At 35.9% G+C, this 18390-nt stretch overlaps 1 protein-coding gene across 1 annotated transcript in view; it reads left to right on the forward strand.

Annotated features, from left to right (window-relative positions):
- The first annotated feature begins 2050 nt into the window (after nt 1–2050).
- The window catches only part of MTPAP (mitochondrial poly(A) polymerase), a 190205-nt gene continuing 173865 nt past the window's right edge, over nt 2051–18390 (forward strand). The window contains exon 1 of the mRNA XM_088265093.1: nt 2051–2248. Within this exon, the coding sequence (XP_088121219.1) occupies nt 2222–2248 (27 nt within the window). The 5' untranslated portion in view covers nt 2051–2221. The remainder of the gene's footprint in view (nt 2249–18390) is intronic.

Here is an 18390-nt window from a genome sequence, read left to right on the forward strand (position 1 = left end):
ACTGAGATTTGGGTATCATGAAAAATAACATTTTGAGTGTGTCCAAATACTTGTTCACAATTCTGGATTATTTCCAATTATGGGAGTTATTTTGTCATATTATTTTTTGATAACTCATCAAAGACGAAGAAGAAAATTCAAGAACAAGGTTTCTAAATTGGTTCATATATATATAGAACTTCCAAGAATTTGAGTAGTGTCGTTGTCAATAATGGGTAGAATTTGTGAAGGTTAAACCTTGTATAAAGTGATCACTTAAACCAGCCTCGTCGTCAGCCCCGTAAATGCCCAGACTTCCATATTCTTCTTCACCTTTGATGAGGCCTAGTGCGTAGAACTGAATACAGGGTCAGTGTCCGCATTTTCACTGTTTTTGACGGTAGCTCCTCCCGAGTCTCCAAAAGCAGATAGCGCCCACAAGCATAGTTTTGTATTAACCAAAAAAAAAAACAGTAATCAATGGTTTCATACAAGATTAGATAAGATAGACGTTGAACGATATTGATGGTATATTTCCATTAAAGTGTTTTAAATTATTATAAAAAAATATTAAAATGTTAAATATAAATATTAAAAGAAAGAGTAAAACAATATTTTTCATTAAATATAAATATTGGTCAGGAATCGAAAAATATCAATTATTTCCACAATAACAAAAAGCAACGGTCAAAGTGATGTTTCTTGAACGAAAGTGTAGACAAACTGCTAGAAATATAGTTACTCCTAATTTGTACTTATTTTGGAAGGAAATTTAATGAAACGTGACGTAACGGGTCGCGTTTAAATTGATTGCGAGGGAAGAGGGTGAGTTTCAGCCCAATTTCTTTTTCGAAGATTAAGAGGATTTGTGAATTCGGCCATGAGAGGTGGATTCCTTTCATTAAAAGGTTTTAAAGCCGAAACCTGGCAGTTGAAAAATAAAATTAGCGATAGACCCTCAATAGTATTGACGTACCACATTGCAAAACTGCGCGATTTCTGAATAAGATAAGTTGTTAATTGAACTTGGCAACATCATATGACAACCGGCGACCCGCTTCGCATTCGCGAATATATTATAACACTTAAAGTAAATAGATAGTTGACATTATAGACACGAGGAGCTATGCTTCATAAGAGTTATGACATGTGAATTGGTGGAAATTTCTCACAAGTTTTAACTATTTATTTTTATATTCTTAATGCCGTTAGTTACTGCTACGCATTTAGTTGTTTGATAGGAATATTTTCAATTCTAATTTGGGTTAGTGAACAATAATAATTCAATTCAAAATTTGGATAACGATTAAAAAAACACCTAAATTATAATTCATAAATTTATACAACAATGTAATAATGTTTTATCGTAAGTTTAAAATTGTCAACTGATGAATGAAAAGATTAAAAAAATCACGTGAATTTTCTTTTGCTGTACCCACTTAGTTATTAGTTTAAACGTTAATATAAAAAAATACACTTAAAGTATTATGTACTCATAATAAAAAGAACCACAATCAAAAGTCATTAATAAATTCGTAGTTAAATGGGGGCGATTAGTCCAAAATTTGTGAAGAGTAAACGTAGAAACGCTTGTACATCTGCTTTCAAAGAACTTTGATAATTTCAAACGAATGCCCGGCTTAAAATTATCTATTTAAAATAGTCCTTTCCTATTTTTGCATCAGATTTATTATTCATTAAATATCAGACTATTTAAAGAAATAGTTCGGCAAATGTGTCAAGTCTACCAAAGTGGATTTAGATCTCCTGTTATTTAAATTTATATAAAACATATTGATAGGAACAAAGGGAATAATGATACGTTGGAACTCGGAGTTACTAATTCTCCGAGTGCCTATAAGAAGAATCGTGAGTACAGAGTACCTCGATGGGAAGAAAGAAAAAAGTCGTCGGGCTATTGAGTAGAGAATGTCTCGCCTTGACCTAACATGCCACGAAGTGCTTGGAGTAGGTACGAGGTACGAGTACACGGCTGACTGTAGCTTGTTGGAATTTTGTACTTTATATTTACTCGTATGATACTCGTTTCTGGTGGGTTCTCAGTTCGCCCAGTCGTACATTAATCCGCGTGATCTGAAGCCCTGGCGGTTTCGGTTTTTACTTCGACGGTTGTTTTTACTGTTGCGTGTTTGAGACCAGTTTGGCGTGTTCTGCCAACGCTGTCCCCTTTTCTTAGAGTTAACAGTTGTTCGCAACCGAGAACCGAGCACCGAGCAGTTGCATGTCCATTCATTTCACGCGGAAACAGGTGATTTAAGTACCTAATACATTATTTGAATGTTCCCCCCCTTTTTAAAGACACGGCGATAAAATATTTGAAATGAAATTTGATCAATTTATATCGGGAAAATTTATTGTTAAGACTTGAATGAATATACTAACAGTACCTAGACAAAAGCTTGTGTAAAGATTGATATAATACAACGCATCAATTCTTACATATTAGCTTACGCCAGTACCAGTATGTAAACCAGAGTGCCCTAGTCATATCTGCTATTCTGTTTTCCTTCTATATTTTCTTTCCATTAGTAGTAACATCTTTCTCGCCGACCTCTTTTATTACCGTCATCTGTATCCCATCAAATATATTCCAGTCCTCTGGGACTCGGAGTCTCGGATCTATCCAAGAATCTGGAGCGCAGGACTGGTCGCATTGTCTGCATTTAATAATCGATCAGTTAGCATCACGCCGACATCGTTGGGAGGGGATGAGGAAAACATTATACATATTGTAATATGTCTTGTAACAAGTAATAATGTAGATTCGTCAATAAATATAAAAACGAAACATTAAGAATAAATGCAAAAAAGTACTCCACAATTCACCTTGAGAAATGTTTATTTTTTAGATGATATTAGGTTGATGACTTTTAACAACGTGTTACCTCTCATGATGGAGTTAGTTCACTCCGACTGTTGTTGTAATCTTTTCTCTTTTTAGGCATTCAGACAGTTCTCAAATTATGAACATTCTGTACATCGGAAAATAAAATTTGGAGACTTTTAGAAAATTCTACAATGCAGTCTCTAGTTCTTATAACAACGCTAACATTTTAAGTATAATATGTGATTCTTGAAATATAACATTCAAATTAACAATCCCAAAACAAATAAAGTAGCTATATTATACTTAACGCTTTACCAATTTAAATATCATTGACTGTATTTATTTTTACTATCAAAAACTGTTTTTTTTAGGAATGGAGTCATATGTATATCTGTAAAATTAGATCCGATAAATGCATAAAAAACTAGATTACCACAGTTAAAATTTCAAGTGCTACTTTATCATACGTTTCAAATTATTTCATGAAAAAAAAATTACATATCACTCATAAGACAATAGAAACACATGAAAGTACTACATTGCGTTTGTTCTTAAAAAACTTTGTTTTTTTTTATTAAATTAATGATCGTTAGATTGTGGGTAAAAAATACTTAAGTTATTTTTCGTCCGAATTCAAAAACTCATATATATAAATCGCATCTTTTAAATAAGTGCAATTTAGTAGTTAACAAAAAATAAACATATCGCTCACTTCTTTCAAGAACGTCATAAATCAAAAATCGTCAATTTTCAGTTGTACATGTTTTCGGAATGCCCAAAAAATGTACTATATTCCAGCAAAAGAGGCATATTTTTAACTTAATATTTATCTGCTACAGGGGATAATTTTTTTTTTAAATATACTTTATATTTTTCAAATAGAGAAAAAACCTTCAGGTTTTACCTAAAAAGGTGTATTGCACAGTAAAAAGTTCAATAAGTGACTTGATATTTATTTTTAATATATTGCATTATATTTTAAAACTTTAAAAACGTCCTCCTGAATTTTTATTTTATTTTATTTATTTTATTTTTATTTATTTATTCTTGAAAGGAGTGAGCGATATGTCGAGAATTTGCTGAAGCCTGCCCGGGTTAACTCTCTCCAGTAAAGTTCAGTACAATGCACTCCGCCTCCTCTCTCGGCTGCTGCTGCTGCTCCGAGTATAACGTCAGCGCATTCAGTATAAACCCAACCAACATACATACTCGCATCTAACCAGCCGGCCGAGCCAAACAAAACTAAAATGGATATCACGATTTCAAAATAAAGAATTGTTTGTGCGCCGAATTGTAGACAGCGACGAGAAGCGCGCTCCGGAGCCGCTCGGAGTCTGGGAAAGTTTTGATTGACATTCGAGTTGAATCATAACTGTACTTCCGTAATTAAAAGAGAGTTGAATGTTCTCATTCGATTCGGCGAACGATTCATTCGGTAATCAAATATCAACGGGTTAATACAATACAGATATGACTCGCGCAAGTGTTGGATTGATTCGCGCGATGCTGCCAAACCAAAAAAACTTCGGTATAAAATTAGTTACTTAATGGTTAATATGAACTTAGGCCATATTAACCATTAAGTAACTAATTTGGTAACTATAGGATTGGTCCAACGCGTAATGTCAACGTGTGACGCCACGCGTCTTAAATCAACAAATTATTTAAAAAAAACGTAATTCGCACATTTATAGTTTTGTCATGCAAGTTTTCTGCATTTAACCCTTTGCAGTACACAACAGTTCATAGGACACTACATCGCACCGATGCAGTATTATATTGATCGGTGATTAAGTGAAGGTGATCAGTCTTGCATTCAGAGTAATATAAAATAAATATTTTAATAAAAAAAAATCATTTCTATAAATTTTAACCCCCCAGGAATCGAACCCAGGACTTTGCGTTAGTCAAATGCGTTAACCACTAAAATATGGTTGTTCAAAAATACAATAATATTATTTTTACCATTCATAAAGTACTAAATAAGTAACTTATCACTGAATTATAATATAAAGTTATTTATATCCTCTATAACCCATGTCAACTAACTGCAGCGCCTTATGCACCATCAGTGCATAAGGCGCTGTAGTTGAGAACGTTTTGTAGTAGATTCGCCAGAATAGCCCTCGTTCTGAACTTCCAACAGCCGTGACTATGAACCTGCGATTATTTAACGATACTATTCTTCAAATAACACGTTATTGTTTCAGGAAGCGATGTAGTAATGCACTTGTGAACCATGTCTTTGTGCAATAAGGAAATTCAATTTATAGGCCATTGACTCGCATTTGTTTTGTACTCGAGTTGTTCTTTTCTCGAGTATAATGGCAAATAAATTTACTACGTACTGTTTATTTATTATCTAAATGTTGAAAGTAAATATTTACATTTAAATATTTCAAAGTAAATTTGATAATATCATTTATTTATCGAGTGGTGTGCATAGAGTTTTTAATCCGGGTAGGTAGTAGAGGTGTTGAAAATCAGACCATTCTTGTATATTCCGTCGGACATGGGGGGTAGAATTTTTGTTAAAATCCCATGAGATATTCCAAAATTCCTAGTGACCTTTTTGTCAAAGTCATTCATTCATTTCATCCATCTATGTCCGCTCCGTATATGGAGTTCGCAAACTGCCTCCAAACTCTTCTGTCGGCTTCCGGCTCTCTTGCGTTCCGAAGTTCAGACTTGAACAGGCGACAAATTGTCAGCAGTGGACGTCCTGGGCGGCGCCGGCGGGAGCCTGATACCTCGTAAAAGAAGCAAGCTGTTGTCTTTTTGTAAGTAGACATAGCCACGCGATGAAAACAGCTTGCAAATAGGAAACGTGCGTCTCAGTGACACTGGAAGCATCCAAGATGATACCATTTTCAGAAGGGAACGATAACTTGCTATTCCCTCTCTCCATAAATTTCCCGGTTAGTTTTGGGTATCGATCAGTTAGATTTAAAAGTAGATACCGAGGAACTTCACAAACTTACGCAATATATTTTAGAGAGTCTCAACTTAATGTACGCTGCAAACATTCAACACTCCACTTTCTTACGTATGTGAGAAATATAGTTATGTACATATCGTATGTAAATAATAATATGTTGAGTAATGTCACGTGATCGGTGCTGTTCGCTGGTTATTAATAACTCGAGTCGATGACGCGGTGCCGCGAGCCGCGAGGCGCACTCGAGCATTCACTGGACCACTGAATGTGCACAGCGTACAACAAATCATCATCAGCCGCGTGGTATCAGAATCACAGTTCGACTCTAGATCTAGAGCAATGTTAATCAAAGTAATACATGCGGGAATGATGTACGCTTTGAATGAATTTATCAAAATGACTGGCTCACAAGAGGGTGCGAGCGATTTCAAGTTATCTTAGCCTTTTTATAAATTAAACCCAGGACAGGACCTTCAAAATGAGATCAAAGGCCAAGTAAAGAACACAGAATGTGATGTCTCTCGGGATGTCTAATTATGGATATTCGGAATATCAAATTCAAGAGAACCGAGAGTTACAGAGAAAATTGACCGAAATTAAAAGGCATACATGAGCTTGTAGAGTGCAAGACATGGTAAGATGGGAGTGAGAAAGAAAAACCAACTGGCATGCACACAAAGAAAAAATGGTCTATGAAAGTCTCGCAAAATTTGTCACGCATCTCAAACCTTTTGACCGCCGCCGGTGATTGATGGGTAGATGGGAATCCACGTCGCAGGAGGCATCATCGTCTGAAGACGTAGCGAGCCAACCGGTCTTAACCGAGAAATTGAAGAATAAGAAGGGATATATCAAGTTAGAATGAACACAGGTTTTCGGGTTTTCATCTGAACACGCATTTTCCTCACCCATCTGAGTGAGGAAAGAGTGACTATCACAAAGAAATGAAACGTTCGATATCTTGATCATGTAAGGACGCAACTGGTATTATATTCTCCGGGTTATTTTGATGCAAAACATGAGGGAAGTAAAACGTGGGAGTAAGGAAGAAGTCGTGAGTCCAGAGTCATCGAGGATTAAGGTCAAGAGTACTATTAGAAGAAGACGAATATAGGTCTTTTAACTCTCGATGTTGTAAAATTTAGCAAAATGAATATTATTTGGTGTTAATGTTCGGTAGCGTATGGCCCTTTGTCCAAATACTTGATTCTTGATTTAAAACGATACCATTCAGATAGAATACTTTAAATGCTCTTATGCAATATTTATTATTTCTAGGACCGAAGTAATTTCATAACTCAAAATCGCAATGATTTAGGAATGTCAGTGTAGATTTTCTAGCGGAAATCGAAGAGAACACTTTCCGAGATCAAAAAGAATATCATTACCGTCATAATGGAATACTCGTACAACGTTGACAGTCAGGAATGTAGTGTATAATGCCAGCGAGTCTCCAATTACCCACATCTGATAGACATGCAAACAGCAAACACGAAGTTCCGTTTATCTCCAGTGGGTAATATACTGCGAAATGCAAACTAGCTGGCATAATAATTATTGACTCTGCTAGAATTGTACGACGGTGAATGTATGAACTGAACCTGTAAACTGGAATTTGACGGGTTTTCTATGATCCGACGTCACAAAGCTGTTGCAGATGGCAGCCCAGAGTCTAGCTCCGGTTAGTCTACGAACTTTCACAATTAACTGTGAATTAAACTAACTCGCCGCATAACCACGGTGTGCTACTAACATCTAACAGTAAAACAATTGCCGCCATTTGCATTTGCATCGAGCAAAAACAAGAAAACGGAATTGCCCGCCAAGAAAGTATCTCTCTTATCGGTTGTATAAACGTTATATACTAAATACTCGGCCATTCCGCATCGAGTCGGTGTTCCGAGTTCCTAGCCAGTTAGACAAGTTGTTGACCTATGGCGAAATGAACGAAGCGCTTTAGACGGCCACGTCGCCATCGCCATCGCTCCGCTCACGGCAAACTGTGTTGGCTAATCGCGCATTCCTGACTCGAGCAACACGACTGAACTTCGCGCCTTTACCGCCACGTCACGCGTCGTGCCAGATCTCAACAACAAATAAATAATCACTCGACCCATCGTGAAATGTTCTCTGATCGATCTTCGCTTCTTGCATTTTTAGATCATGACGGCTAAAAATACTACCCACAAATGCAAACTTCTTCAGTTTGTTTCTGTTTCGGTCAGTTATTCTACAACTACAGCATTGTTTTTGTATTTGGGCTAAAAATAAACCAAAATTATATACATTGTAAAATGTAACTATAGCAACTAATGATATGAATCCAACTTACGTCGGTCGGTCGTGCAAAAAGTAGCTACATATTGTACATGATCGAATGCAGGTATAATTAATTATACATGCCGAATGCACTTTACCACGATCGCATGTCGGGTGTATTTTGCAATGCAGGTAAGTGAATTGCTACCCATTAGTCTCCTTCGGTATAAAGTTTATCTGGTTTTCGCAACTATCCACATACTTTCCTAAATGTCTAATGCTTTTTACCGACAACCTTTCATTGTAGAAGTGCTAAAGTATCATTTTTAGTTCTAATACTATGCGGAATGTGATTCTTACTCCAATGAAAAAAAATACAATAAATTAACACCAAATAAATGCAATTATAACAGCAGCACATTGGTAAGTTTCGAATCCAATGTAAAATTTTGTTTTTTCTGCATAATAAATAGGTTTCATAGAATCGCCGACGAATCACAGACGTCGTGTAAATGTGTATATAATATATAATATAAAAACACAACCAAAATACCAAATATTTATATAATATATACTAATAAAAAGCAAATAAATAATTAAAATCGACAAGTATCTCAAGTAAAAGGTGTTAGAAAAAAGGTTAAAAAATGTACTTTTGATTTTGTACCACAGCAAATTAAACAAGAAACAAGCTAACAAAGATGAAAAATAATTGATTATGATTTTACAGGTATAAAATATACTGTATATGTTTTCAGTAAAAACAAAAGTTGGTAGCGAGATAAATAACGAATAAATACCAATCACGGACGACGAAGACAAGAAGTGATGACATAACGTTTGGTGGCGAACAACATAGCATTATGTATGATACAATACACAAGTATCATAATAAAAAAATGCGAATGACGTCAATGAAAATTTTGTCTGTTTAAACTTAGTTAGTATGCATAGCATAGTGGGTATTTACAATTCAAGAGTTGTCAAGGACAAGTGAATCTGTCAAGGCGCGGACTTGTCCATTTACTTTAAAGTAATACTCGCGAGTATGTTTGCGAGAAACATCCAGTTTTATCCCGGCAGTCACGTATCTCGGGAAAACGGGATGACGTTCTACGAAATTCTTCGCGTGGTGAACTGGCCTAATTTGTAACCCGTTTTTGTACAGGAACAACAGAAGATCAAAATGTTTTGTTTCCATTTTCGATGATTGATATGGTCGAAGGAATGACAATCATGAATTTAGAGGATTTTTATGAAAAATTAAAATAATAAGAATTTAGGTATTCATAAGGTATTAAGTCCAAAAAATGCACCAATCACACGGGAACGCCAGAGCAGGTGAGTTAATATGATGTACAAAATAAATACAACAACACTATGTAACAAGAAATTCGTATTTTAAGAAATACTAAAGAAAAAAAATGCAAGCTGGAAAATTTAAACCCCTTCGATCCAGCAATTACTTAGTTGAACTGAGAAGCCACAGCCAACCCAGAGTTGGACGGGGACAGTCTACTAATTAGTTTTACATCATTACATGTAATCGACTCCCTCCAAATAAACTCCGCTCGGTTAGGCCTAAGAGTGAACGCCAAAAAGACCAATGTCATGTGCAACTCAGCCTGTCCGGACCGAGATCAACATCTTACTTGTGAGGGACGAGCGCTCGTTCGAGTCGACACCTTCAGATACCTTGGAACACTCATGGTGGAGGATGGTAGTGTCCAGAAGGAACTGAATGTACGGCTCGGAATGGCAGGAGCCATATTCAATAAAATGCGCAATGTCTGGGACTCACTGCTTTACTCGACAAAAACCAAGTGTCGTCTCTTTAACGCCTGCATCCTAACAGTGTTGCTGTACGGATGTGAGTCGTGGCACCTCACCAAAGCTCAAAGCAAGAAACTAGCAAGTTTTGAAAATAGATGCCTGAGGCGAATACTGGGTATAAAGTGGTATGACTTCGTCAGGAATGATGATGTGAGGAGAAGAACTCAACAGCCCCTCATACTGGAAGTCCTGAAGAGAAGAAGGTGGACATGGTTGGGACATGTCCTTAGAATGCCACCTGAGGGCATCAACCCCTCATGTCTCTTCTTCCAACCCCGAGGATTCCGGCGCCCCGGAAGGCCGCTGACGACCATTCACCGACTATACTCAGCGGAACTTCGAGACGCCGGACTGACCTGGGAGGAAGCCAAGGAGATGGCGCGTGACAGAGTGACTTGGAGACGACTCGTGTTGGCCATATGCTCCACCTAGGGAGCGAACATGGAAAAAGAAGAAAGAGACATGTAATCGAGGCTTCTTATTTAATGATATACATAATGGTTTAGAAGTTTGTACACTTTCCTTCGTAGTGACTTCCTAAAATATTTCGGTACTAGTTTTATACACAACAAGTGTGTTACGATGGCGTGATATGTCATCATTTTAAAAATAGCTTTTTTTATATGATAAAATATCGCCTTCACCGGTTAAAGGTTAATTTTTTCGCAATAATGCGGAATCACGCGAATACATTGTGGCGATGGGTACAGCGTTCGGTGATCCGTCGTTCTAGCTTCTGGCTGATCGAACCTGCCGAAGGAGAAAAAGTTTTTATTTGTGACGTCATACATATAACGGCCTATAAATGAAAGATCGAATAACAGTGGCGGTAGGATCGCGTGCGTATAATGATCTTTATTAAAAAGAAAAACACGCATGCGTCGCAATTCTAGAGGATGGATGGAATACCTGGTATATTATTATAAGTATCGCGAAATATGGTTACGTTATAATGAAGGCCATCAGGACTTCACGTTTGTTATCCCATCGATCAACAGAATAACTCTATTTGCAGATTCTGAAAATATATCTGTTCATATTTATATGTATAAATAAAACTTCTGCTCGTTTATTACATACCAAGTGTAGAAACATCATAAAGAGATAGATATCTTAGAGATACCTTAAGAAATTCTATTCATTATTTATGTATGTATTTATTAATTGTTAATATGTTTTTTAATAAATATTTAAAAGTCATATTAACTTTGTAGTTAGGCATTTGTAGATAATTTTAGTTATGTTAATACTCTGCGAGATTTAATTCTGACAATAAATTACGATATAGAATTATGTATTAATTTAAAATCAAACGCAGATTTTTTGAGTCTACTAAGTTGTATTTTATTAACAAAAACACATAAAAAATTATTATTGTGACAATGGTTTCGCCTTGTTAGGGCATTATCAAACGAATGACATTCGTAGAACATTCGTAGACAAACTTAGTAGATTCAAAAAATGTGTTTGATTTTAAATTAATACATAAATTAAAATGGAGTTCTACAAATTAAACGCCAAATCAATAAATAAATACGATATAGATATCTAGATACATATTTTTAACATCTTTAACATCTAGAAAGGCTTAAATTGGAACCTCCTCTCGTTCATTATCACCTCACACATACTTCCACATGCCTGAATCATCTCAGCTTGAAACTTTCTTAATTTCGTCGATAATGCTTATCTCAGCTTTTCATATCTACAAAACTAATATTTTGGTAGATGGATATTTTTCTTAAACTGGTAGATGGATATTTTTCCAAGTGATGTAATACGAATATTGGCGAGTCGTCAGAGTGTGATTTTTATTTAATTTATTCGTTAATAAAAAAATAAATAAGAACTCAAAAGAACATTGCATAAATTTCCGTTCGTGCCAACTGGTTCTTTTCAGTGTCGAATAATAAAAAAAAATGTTTTGAAAGTGAATATTTCACTGACGTGGTATGAAATATTCAAAATTGAATTTACATAGTTGTTTGGTGTACGAGAATGCAACTAAACATATAAAACAACACAGCCGTGGATATTTTAACATCAACGTGTCGCGATGTCGGTGTTGCCGCTCGAAAAGTAAGCAATTAATCAACATCTTCCTTATTTAAACATTGACTGTTGAATTTATAGATGTGGGTTGGTTTTAATTATATTTTGTGCAAACATTTAATGGGTGAACTGTAGGCGGGTGCGATGTCAAGTTATTAGAGAACTTATATATCTCGCTTCTTCTATACCTTATTATCACCGACGCATCGACGAAGATAGGGATATTTAATTACGCGAAGGCAAGACGACCATAGGGTGATATTTCATCAATTTTAGAGTGAGAAATCACTTACAAATTGAGACCCCCCTTGAAATCGAACTTGGGACCTCCAGCTCGGTAGCCAAGGCGCTAATTATTAACATGCGGAGGCGGATAGAATATTGTATTATATATTTATGTATTATATATTAATAATAAATATTAATTATTATTTGGTATTATAAAATTGTATCATTATTGATAGTAACAATTATTAATTATTAATTATTATTATATTATTATTTGTTTTTAGATATATACTTACAAATAGATGATAATATGAGCTCGTTATAGCCTTTTGACGTTCTATATTCCTTCAGAAAATAAACAATAACAATATTACCAGCTAACGCCTCATGCGAATTGCACTAAATTCTAAATGTATTTAGAATTGGGATGCGAAAAAATCAATGGAACAATTTTAACGTTCGTCTTTATTGCAAATATATTCATATAAAAAATCAGTTTTATGGTTATTACACCCATTGAAGCTGATGTTGGCGTCGCAACACGTATTGAAATGTTACTAAGAAACGTTTACTGTTTTACATGTTGCGTATAAAAATGCCACTATCATCCAATCGCTAAGATAAACTAGAAGCTCGCAAGAAACACACGCCATAATGACACAGAAAATGTCTATCAGACGAGGAGATGGACAATGCGCTCCAAGACGTGACAAAAATGCAAGATTATATATATATTCAAGAGAAAACACATTTGGAGCCATTAAAATCTAACTCTCCGTTTTTGTAGACACCTCTTCCACACTTCTATCTCCTCATACATGCTTACCGACGGTTCCGGCCTCTAATCTGTCCACTATTAATAATGTGTTGTATTCTACCGTATCTTGTTTGACCATATTGATAATCCAGCATTGAGAATCTTTTCTCAATATATGCGTTTCATAACATAGTACATTTCTTCCGCTATCTGCATTCGCTGTTGATATTTCGTAAGAGTTGACGATAGGGCGAAATGGCCACAGCTTGGCGTCCATAAATAGGTGCATCGGACGCAGCGTGTCCCGATATAGCCCACTGTCCAGCCCGGTGCGCAGTGTGTAGCGCGGCGCTCGGGACGGGAGCGGTGCATGAGACGCGCGACGTCACAGGCGAGGAAGGAGAGCTCGGCGGAAGTGCAACGAACGTCACAACTCTATTTGTAGCACGATGCTGCGATGCCATACGGAACGTGGAGTGGCCTGGTGGACTGATGGACTGGACAAGTACTACAGGCGAGATGCTGTAGAGCAATAAATAGAACATGTTGGGAGTGGATCATGGTAGATCTGAACTAAATCCTGTGAATTGACCAAACAATCTCCATGGAATCGTTTTATAAACGTCTCGAATTTTCATGATCTGCTATTTTTAAGCTAAAAATAAAATCGAAATTTTAACCCTTGGAGTATTTTTTTAGTTTTGTTGAATTATTTAAATTTAAATAAAACATTGGTTAAAAGCAAAACGATTCTTGTATACGTGTTAACCGTTAGATAAACAAAAACAAAACAACCATTGCGTAATTCATATGTTACGTACTAAATCAAGAAGTTGTTTCAGAAACCAAACTGGTTCTGGTTCAGAATTACCTTGGCTAGGTTAGGTTATAGCAAAAAATCAATGAATTATTCGTTATGGGAATTGCACTGTCTCGTAAAGTGGTTTATTCGTTATATAATACTTTTACATGCAAAAGAGAATGGCCATTAGCGTAGTCGTTAGTCGGTCTCAGAACAACAAGAGAATGAAAGGAACAGGTAGCTACGTAATATGTTTTGTATTGATCAGAAATGCAATAAACGAAAATGAATAATTAATAACAGTAAAATGGGAACGTGATAAAAGTAGCAGGTGGTTGAATAACCAAACACGAATAAAAAGTACCCATAAACTTAGTTTGAAAGCTAACATTAACTGAAGTAGTCTTCTTTTAATAAATAATAACGAAATTCATTTTTAATGGAGAAGAACTTTACAATACGGTCATCTCTTCGTGTAGTATGTTTACCTGATATTCAAGCGAATAGTACATATCATTCATTCTACAGGAGTTGTGGTGGCAAATTTGTATATTAACATTGCAAGATTTATTCGAAACATCAAACGTAGTTTAGTTCCCAAAAAGTCACTCGTCAGATGATATTGTTTTTTTTCTTCAAAAAACAAAAGATCAATCCACCTCACATTTTTTTAGAAATATTGATTAGGAATTAATTTCTCTTTATTCACATAAATTGTAAACGTATCGCGATTTGTAATGTGGATTTGTAAAACGCAAGAGCGAAGAAATTACCAACACGACAGCAAGACGTACGCAAACTTGATACAAAGTTCATTATTATTATATATATAGTATTACTCATCCCCGCGTAATGTTCAAGTACGTTTAGACAATTGTACAAATCATAAATAATACGTACAGATGTTATTGAAATGAGGCAATCGCCTTCAATGAGAATAAGACATGTTGTTCTTATTTGATCACGAACATATGTTGTGATATCATAGTTATTTATTACTGAATAAATTTAAATATTCTATACATACACATACTGAATGGTCTCGTGTTTCAGGCCTCCAATGAGCTGGTCTAGATTAATTACTGGAAATGCACCTACTAAAGACCTGGTTTGAAAATGAGGTTGAATAGATTTTCTGATCAAATAAAAACGATTCCAATACACCGCGATACATCACCTTCAAAGTGAATCTGATGACAGGTATCGCGCGTGAACGATACAAGTGAAAAGCCATTAGGAAAATCCGCCCAATTACAAAGAGGAAAACCAGATCACACTACGATCTGATCTGTTTATGAACTTGATCAAACTCTAAAGAAATTTTCCCGATAATTGAGAAAGTTTTACAATGATTGTAAATATTGTTCAAAGAATATTGAGATTGCTATCTTCATTCGCAATTTAATTTTGCTTTTATCCCCAAGGAACGACTTCTAGAAAATCTACTTCTTTAATGAAAAGTGTGTGCTATTATTTTGTAGTTGTGCAATACTTAAGATCGCTTAAATACCAAAAAAATGAACAAAAGTCTTGCATCCATCTATTACTGAACACATTACCCATGTAATATTTCTGGTCACTGCGACCAAAATTCTAAAATGGGAAGTCACCCTTAAAATCTTACCTGTACCTCTTGCCGAGGGAGCTCAAGTAGAGTAGTGGACTGTCACTACAGTTTCACTAAACGGACTTCTAAGACGTTTATTCTCGAAAAGTTAGAAACAGTTAGATGGCTCGATTATTCAAGCATATAATGAAAATATGTCTGTCGGGAATTAGCGATCACTACCGGTCCATTTCATTCAGAGATCAACATGAAAAAAGAGATGATTAAGACGAGAGAACGCTCTCACAACTTCTAGAGGTTCTTGGTTTTCTAAAATATACCAGTCATCAATATTAAAGGGCCAAAGAATTACATTCTAGCATTCGACGTTATCCTGATCATGCTGAACCTTTATAAAATCATAAAATTTCTTAGTTCGTCTCATATAGCTAATCCTACGTTGTCCGTAGTCTTCAAGATACCAATAAGTTTTGGCCCATTCTTCTTCGATTTGGAGATAATTTCAATGATGTCGGTAGGAACTTTGGTTCCATACTTGTTTTTATCATTACACAATCGATGATGACAAGGGGATCATATATTTTTAAATACTTAAATGTTGATAACTTCATTAACAAAAATAATTCATCAAAAAATATGTTTGAGTTATACGATATGCTAAAAGTAAAAGCACAATATATGTTCCTACTAAATACCACCCCGACGATATGAGCGAGGTTCACAGTTACCCCACATACAGGATTTAGAATCCCACGCAAAAAATAAAAGCTCATCGACAAGGTGAACAGTATTTGTAATTGTAACCTGCAGAATATTGCCTAGATGCTTATTCAAATATCAAATTACACAGGTAGGTACTTGGAAAGGTTCGTGGGTGAAAATTACTATCTTAAACAAGGGTAAGGTCAAAAGCACGTGTGGTGATAGTAACAGCGTGCGACGAAAACAGTATAACAATAGCATTATCCATTTAAAGATGTAGGTACCTAGTACCTACCCATGTATTATTGTATTTAAGGGGATCAAAATATTGTATACTATGAAATATTTATTTACATAGATCAAAATTTAGCATATGTTGATTCCTTCTGTTGCCAAATACTCAACATTTCGCACTTCCTCGTTGTACTCATCTATTTAATGGTTAAATTTCAAACGTCCTTCAGCCCATCCAACAAAGGAGTAGCTATGATCTGCATGTTAAATTACTTTGACATTTTTAAATCGGTTACCTCATTGTTGTCAACAGGCGTCGATCATTACAAACTTCAAGTGTATCCTAATCTTAGTTCACAAATTCTGGGTTGTATTCCGCTTATGGAAACCCTCAAAATATTGTGAAATATTGGAAAGAATTTCCCATCGTTAATGTGAAGGTTTCTGCTAACTTCAATTTAACGCTAATTTCAACCACATTTGTCATCTTTGAAGCTAAATGCCTAGACTTCCATATCCTTCTTCGTCTATGTTGAGATGTCAAAAATAATATTTGAAGCTTATTCAGAAAAGCGTTCTTGATTAGGGTGATGTTAATCGTTTTTTTTTCTATTTACATGAAAGCGAAGTGATGTTGTACCATGCGCTTCAGTCGCGGGCTAGGTAGGTACCACATGAAAGATACTAGCAGATAACAGTCGCTTATCGCCCATGTAATATACTAGGTTGTCCCTGTAGCTCCTTGGAATTAAAAAGATCTCACCTTTTTGATATTGGTGGGATGTTTTTTGTAGCATCTTAAAAAAATCCAATGACTTGAAGTACAAAGATTTATATTTTCTCCCACCTATCTTAACAGTTAACTATGTTCAGTGATAAGCGTCGCATACGTACCTTGGAAGCCAGCGATTTTCGATTTTTTCATTTTACTCTGTGCCTCAAAGAGTAAGGCCAATATTTGCCGACTCTTTGGGCCAACATTTCTTGCGTTGCCTGTTGCGGTCCCCGATTTAAACCACCAACAGTAGTTTAAATAGTTTTGTCGTTGTTGTTTTTTTAAACAACCTGGTTGAAATTCTATGTAGGTATCTAACAAAATTATTTAAAATAAAAGTTCCGAAGCAATGTAAACTCATTTACACTACGAGTTGCGCGTGTGTGACGTATAACCTGTTTTGTATTTGTTTATCTGATGATATATTATGCAACAACGCGTTTTAAAAAAACATGGGTAAATTGTTTTGTAAATTCTAAAAAACAGGGTCCATTACTAATTACTTCAACTTTTAGCGAGACGTGAGTCATATGGATTCGTATGGTTCATGAGTCAATCCAAAAAGATTGATCATTGTACGTCCTCGTACATACCATACATATGCGAGTAGCTGTAACGTGTGAACAAATCTTATGAATAAGATAAATCGTGGCTCGCGGATCACTTTTGTTCGGAATTTACCGAGCTGAATTTCGCAGTACGTTTGCTGAGTGAGTTTGTTGATTAAAAAAGGTGCTGAACGGGTGCGGGGCTAATTGACATTCTGGATGGGACCGCCAGCGGACGGAGGGGGGTGGGGAGGTGGGGAGGTGGGGAGGGGGAGCAGCTCGGAAGTGGGAAGTGTGACGTGAATTAATCCGATTCCTTCAGCATGCAGGATCAGACGAACCTTGGCGTGATTGGAATCCTCTAGAGCAGGTGCCTTCAACTGACGATATGCGAATAGGCTCGTATACACAAATATACTCGAGAATCTCTCAATTTTTCGCGGTAGCTTTTGAAAACTTCTCCTCTTCTTTTTCCTACAATCCCTTCTTCATTTCCTTTCTCTTTCCTTCACCTTATGCTCCTTCATTACGTCATCTCTATTCCATCAAATATATAATTGTTGTGAATTAATAATAACCAGAAATATAGTAACAGCAGAAGAAACATATAATAACATCGGATAGTAAACATTCCATGTGCTGTAGCTAAATTTAATAACACGGACGTCGTGTAAACTGTTATTTTGTGTGTTGTCTTCGAAGAAAACTATAAGTCTCAATTTCGGCCTGGCGCCTGGTCCATCAGTATACTAACATGTCCTATCACGCCTTGAGTACCCCTGAGCTGGTGCAACACGAGGGGCGCGTGAGGTGTAAGGACACATTTCGGATCTAAATCTGTCCGTTGAACAATGTGGAAAGAATTGAG

Source organism: Brachycentrus maculatus, unplaced genomic scaffold (assembly GCF_059751285.1).
Source record: "Brachycentrus maculatus isolate JH-2025_06_01 unplaced genomic scaffold, ASM5975128v1 h1tg000242l, whole genome shotgun sequence".
Taxonomy (NCBI): domain Eukaryota; kingdom Metazoa; phylum Arthropoda; class Insecta; order Trichoptera; family Brachycentridae; genus Brachycentrus; species Brachycentrus maculatus.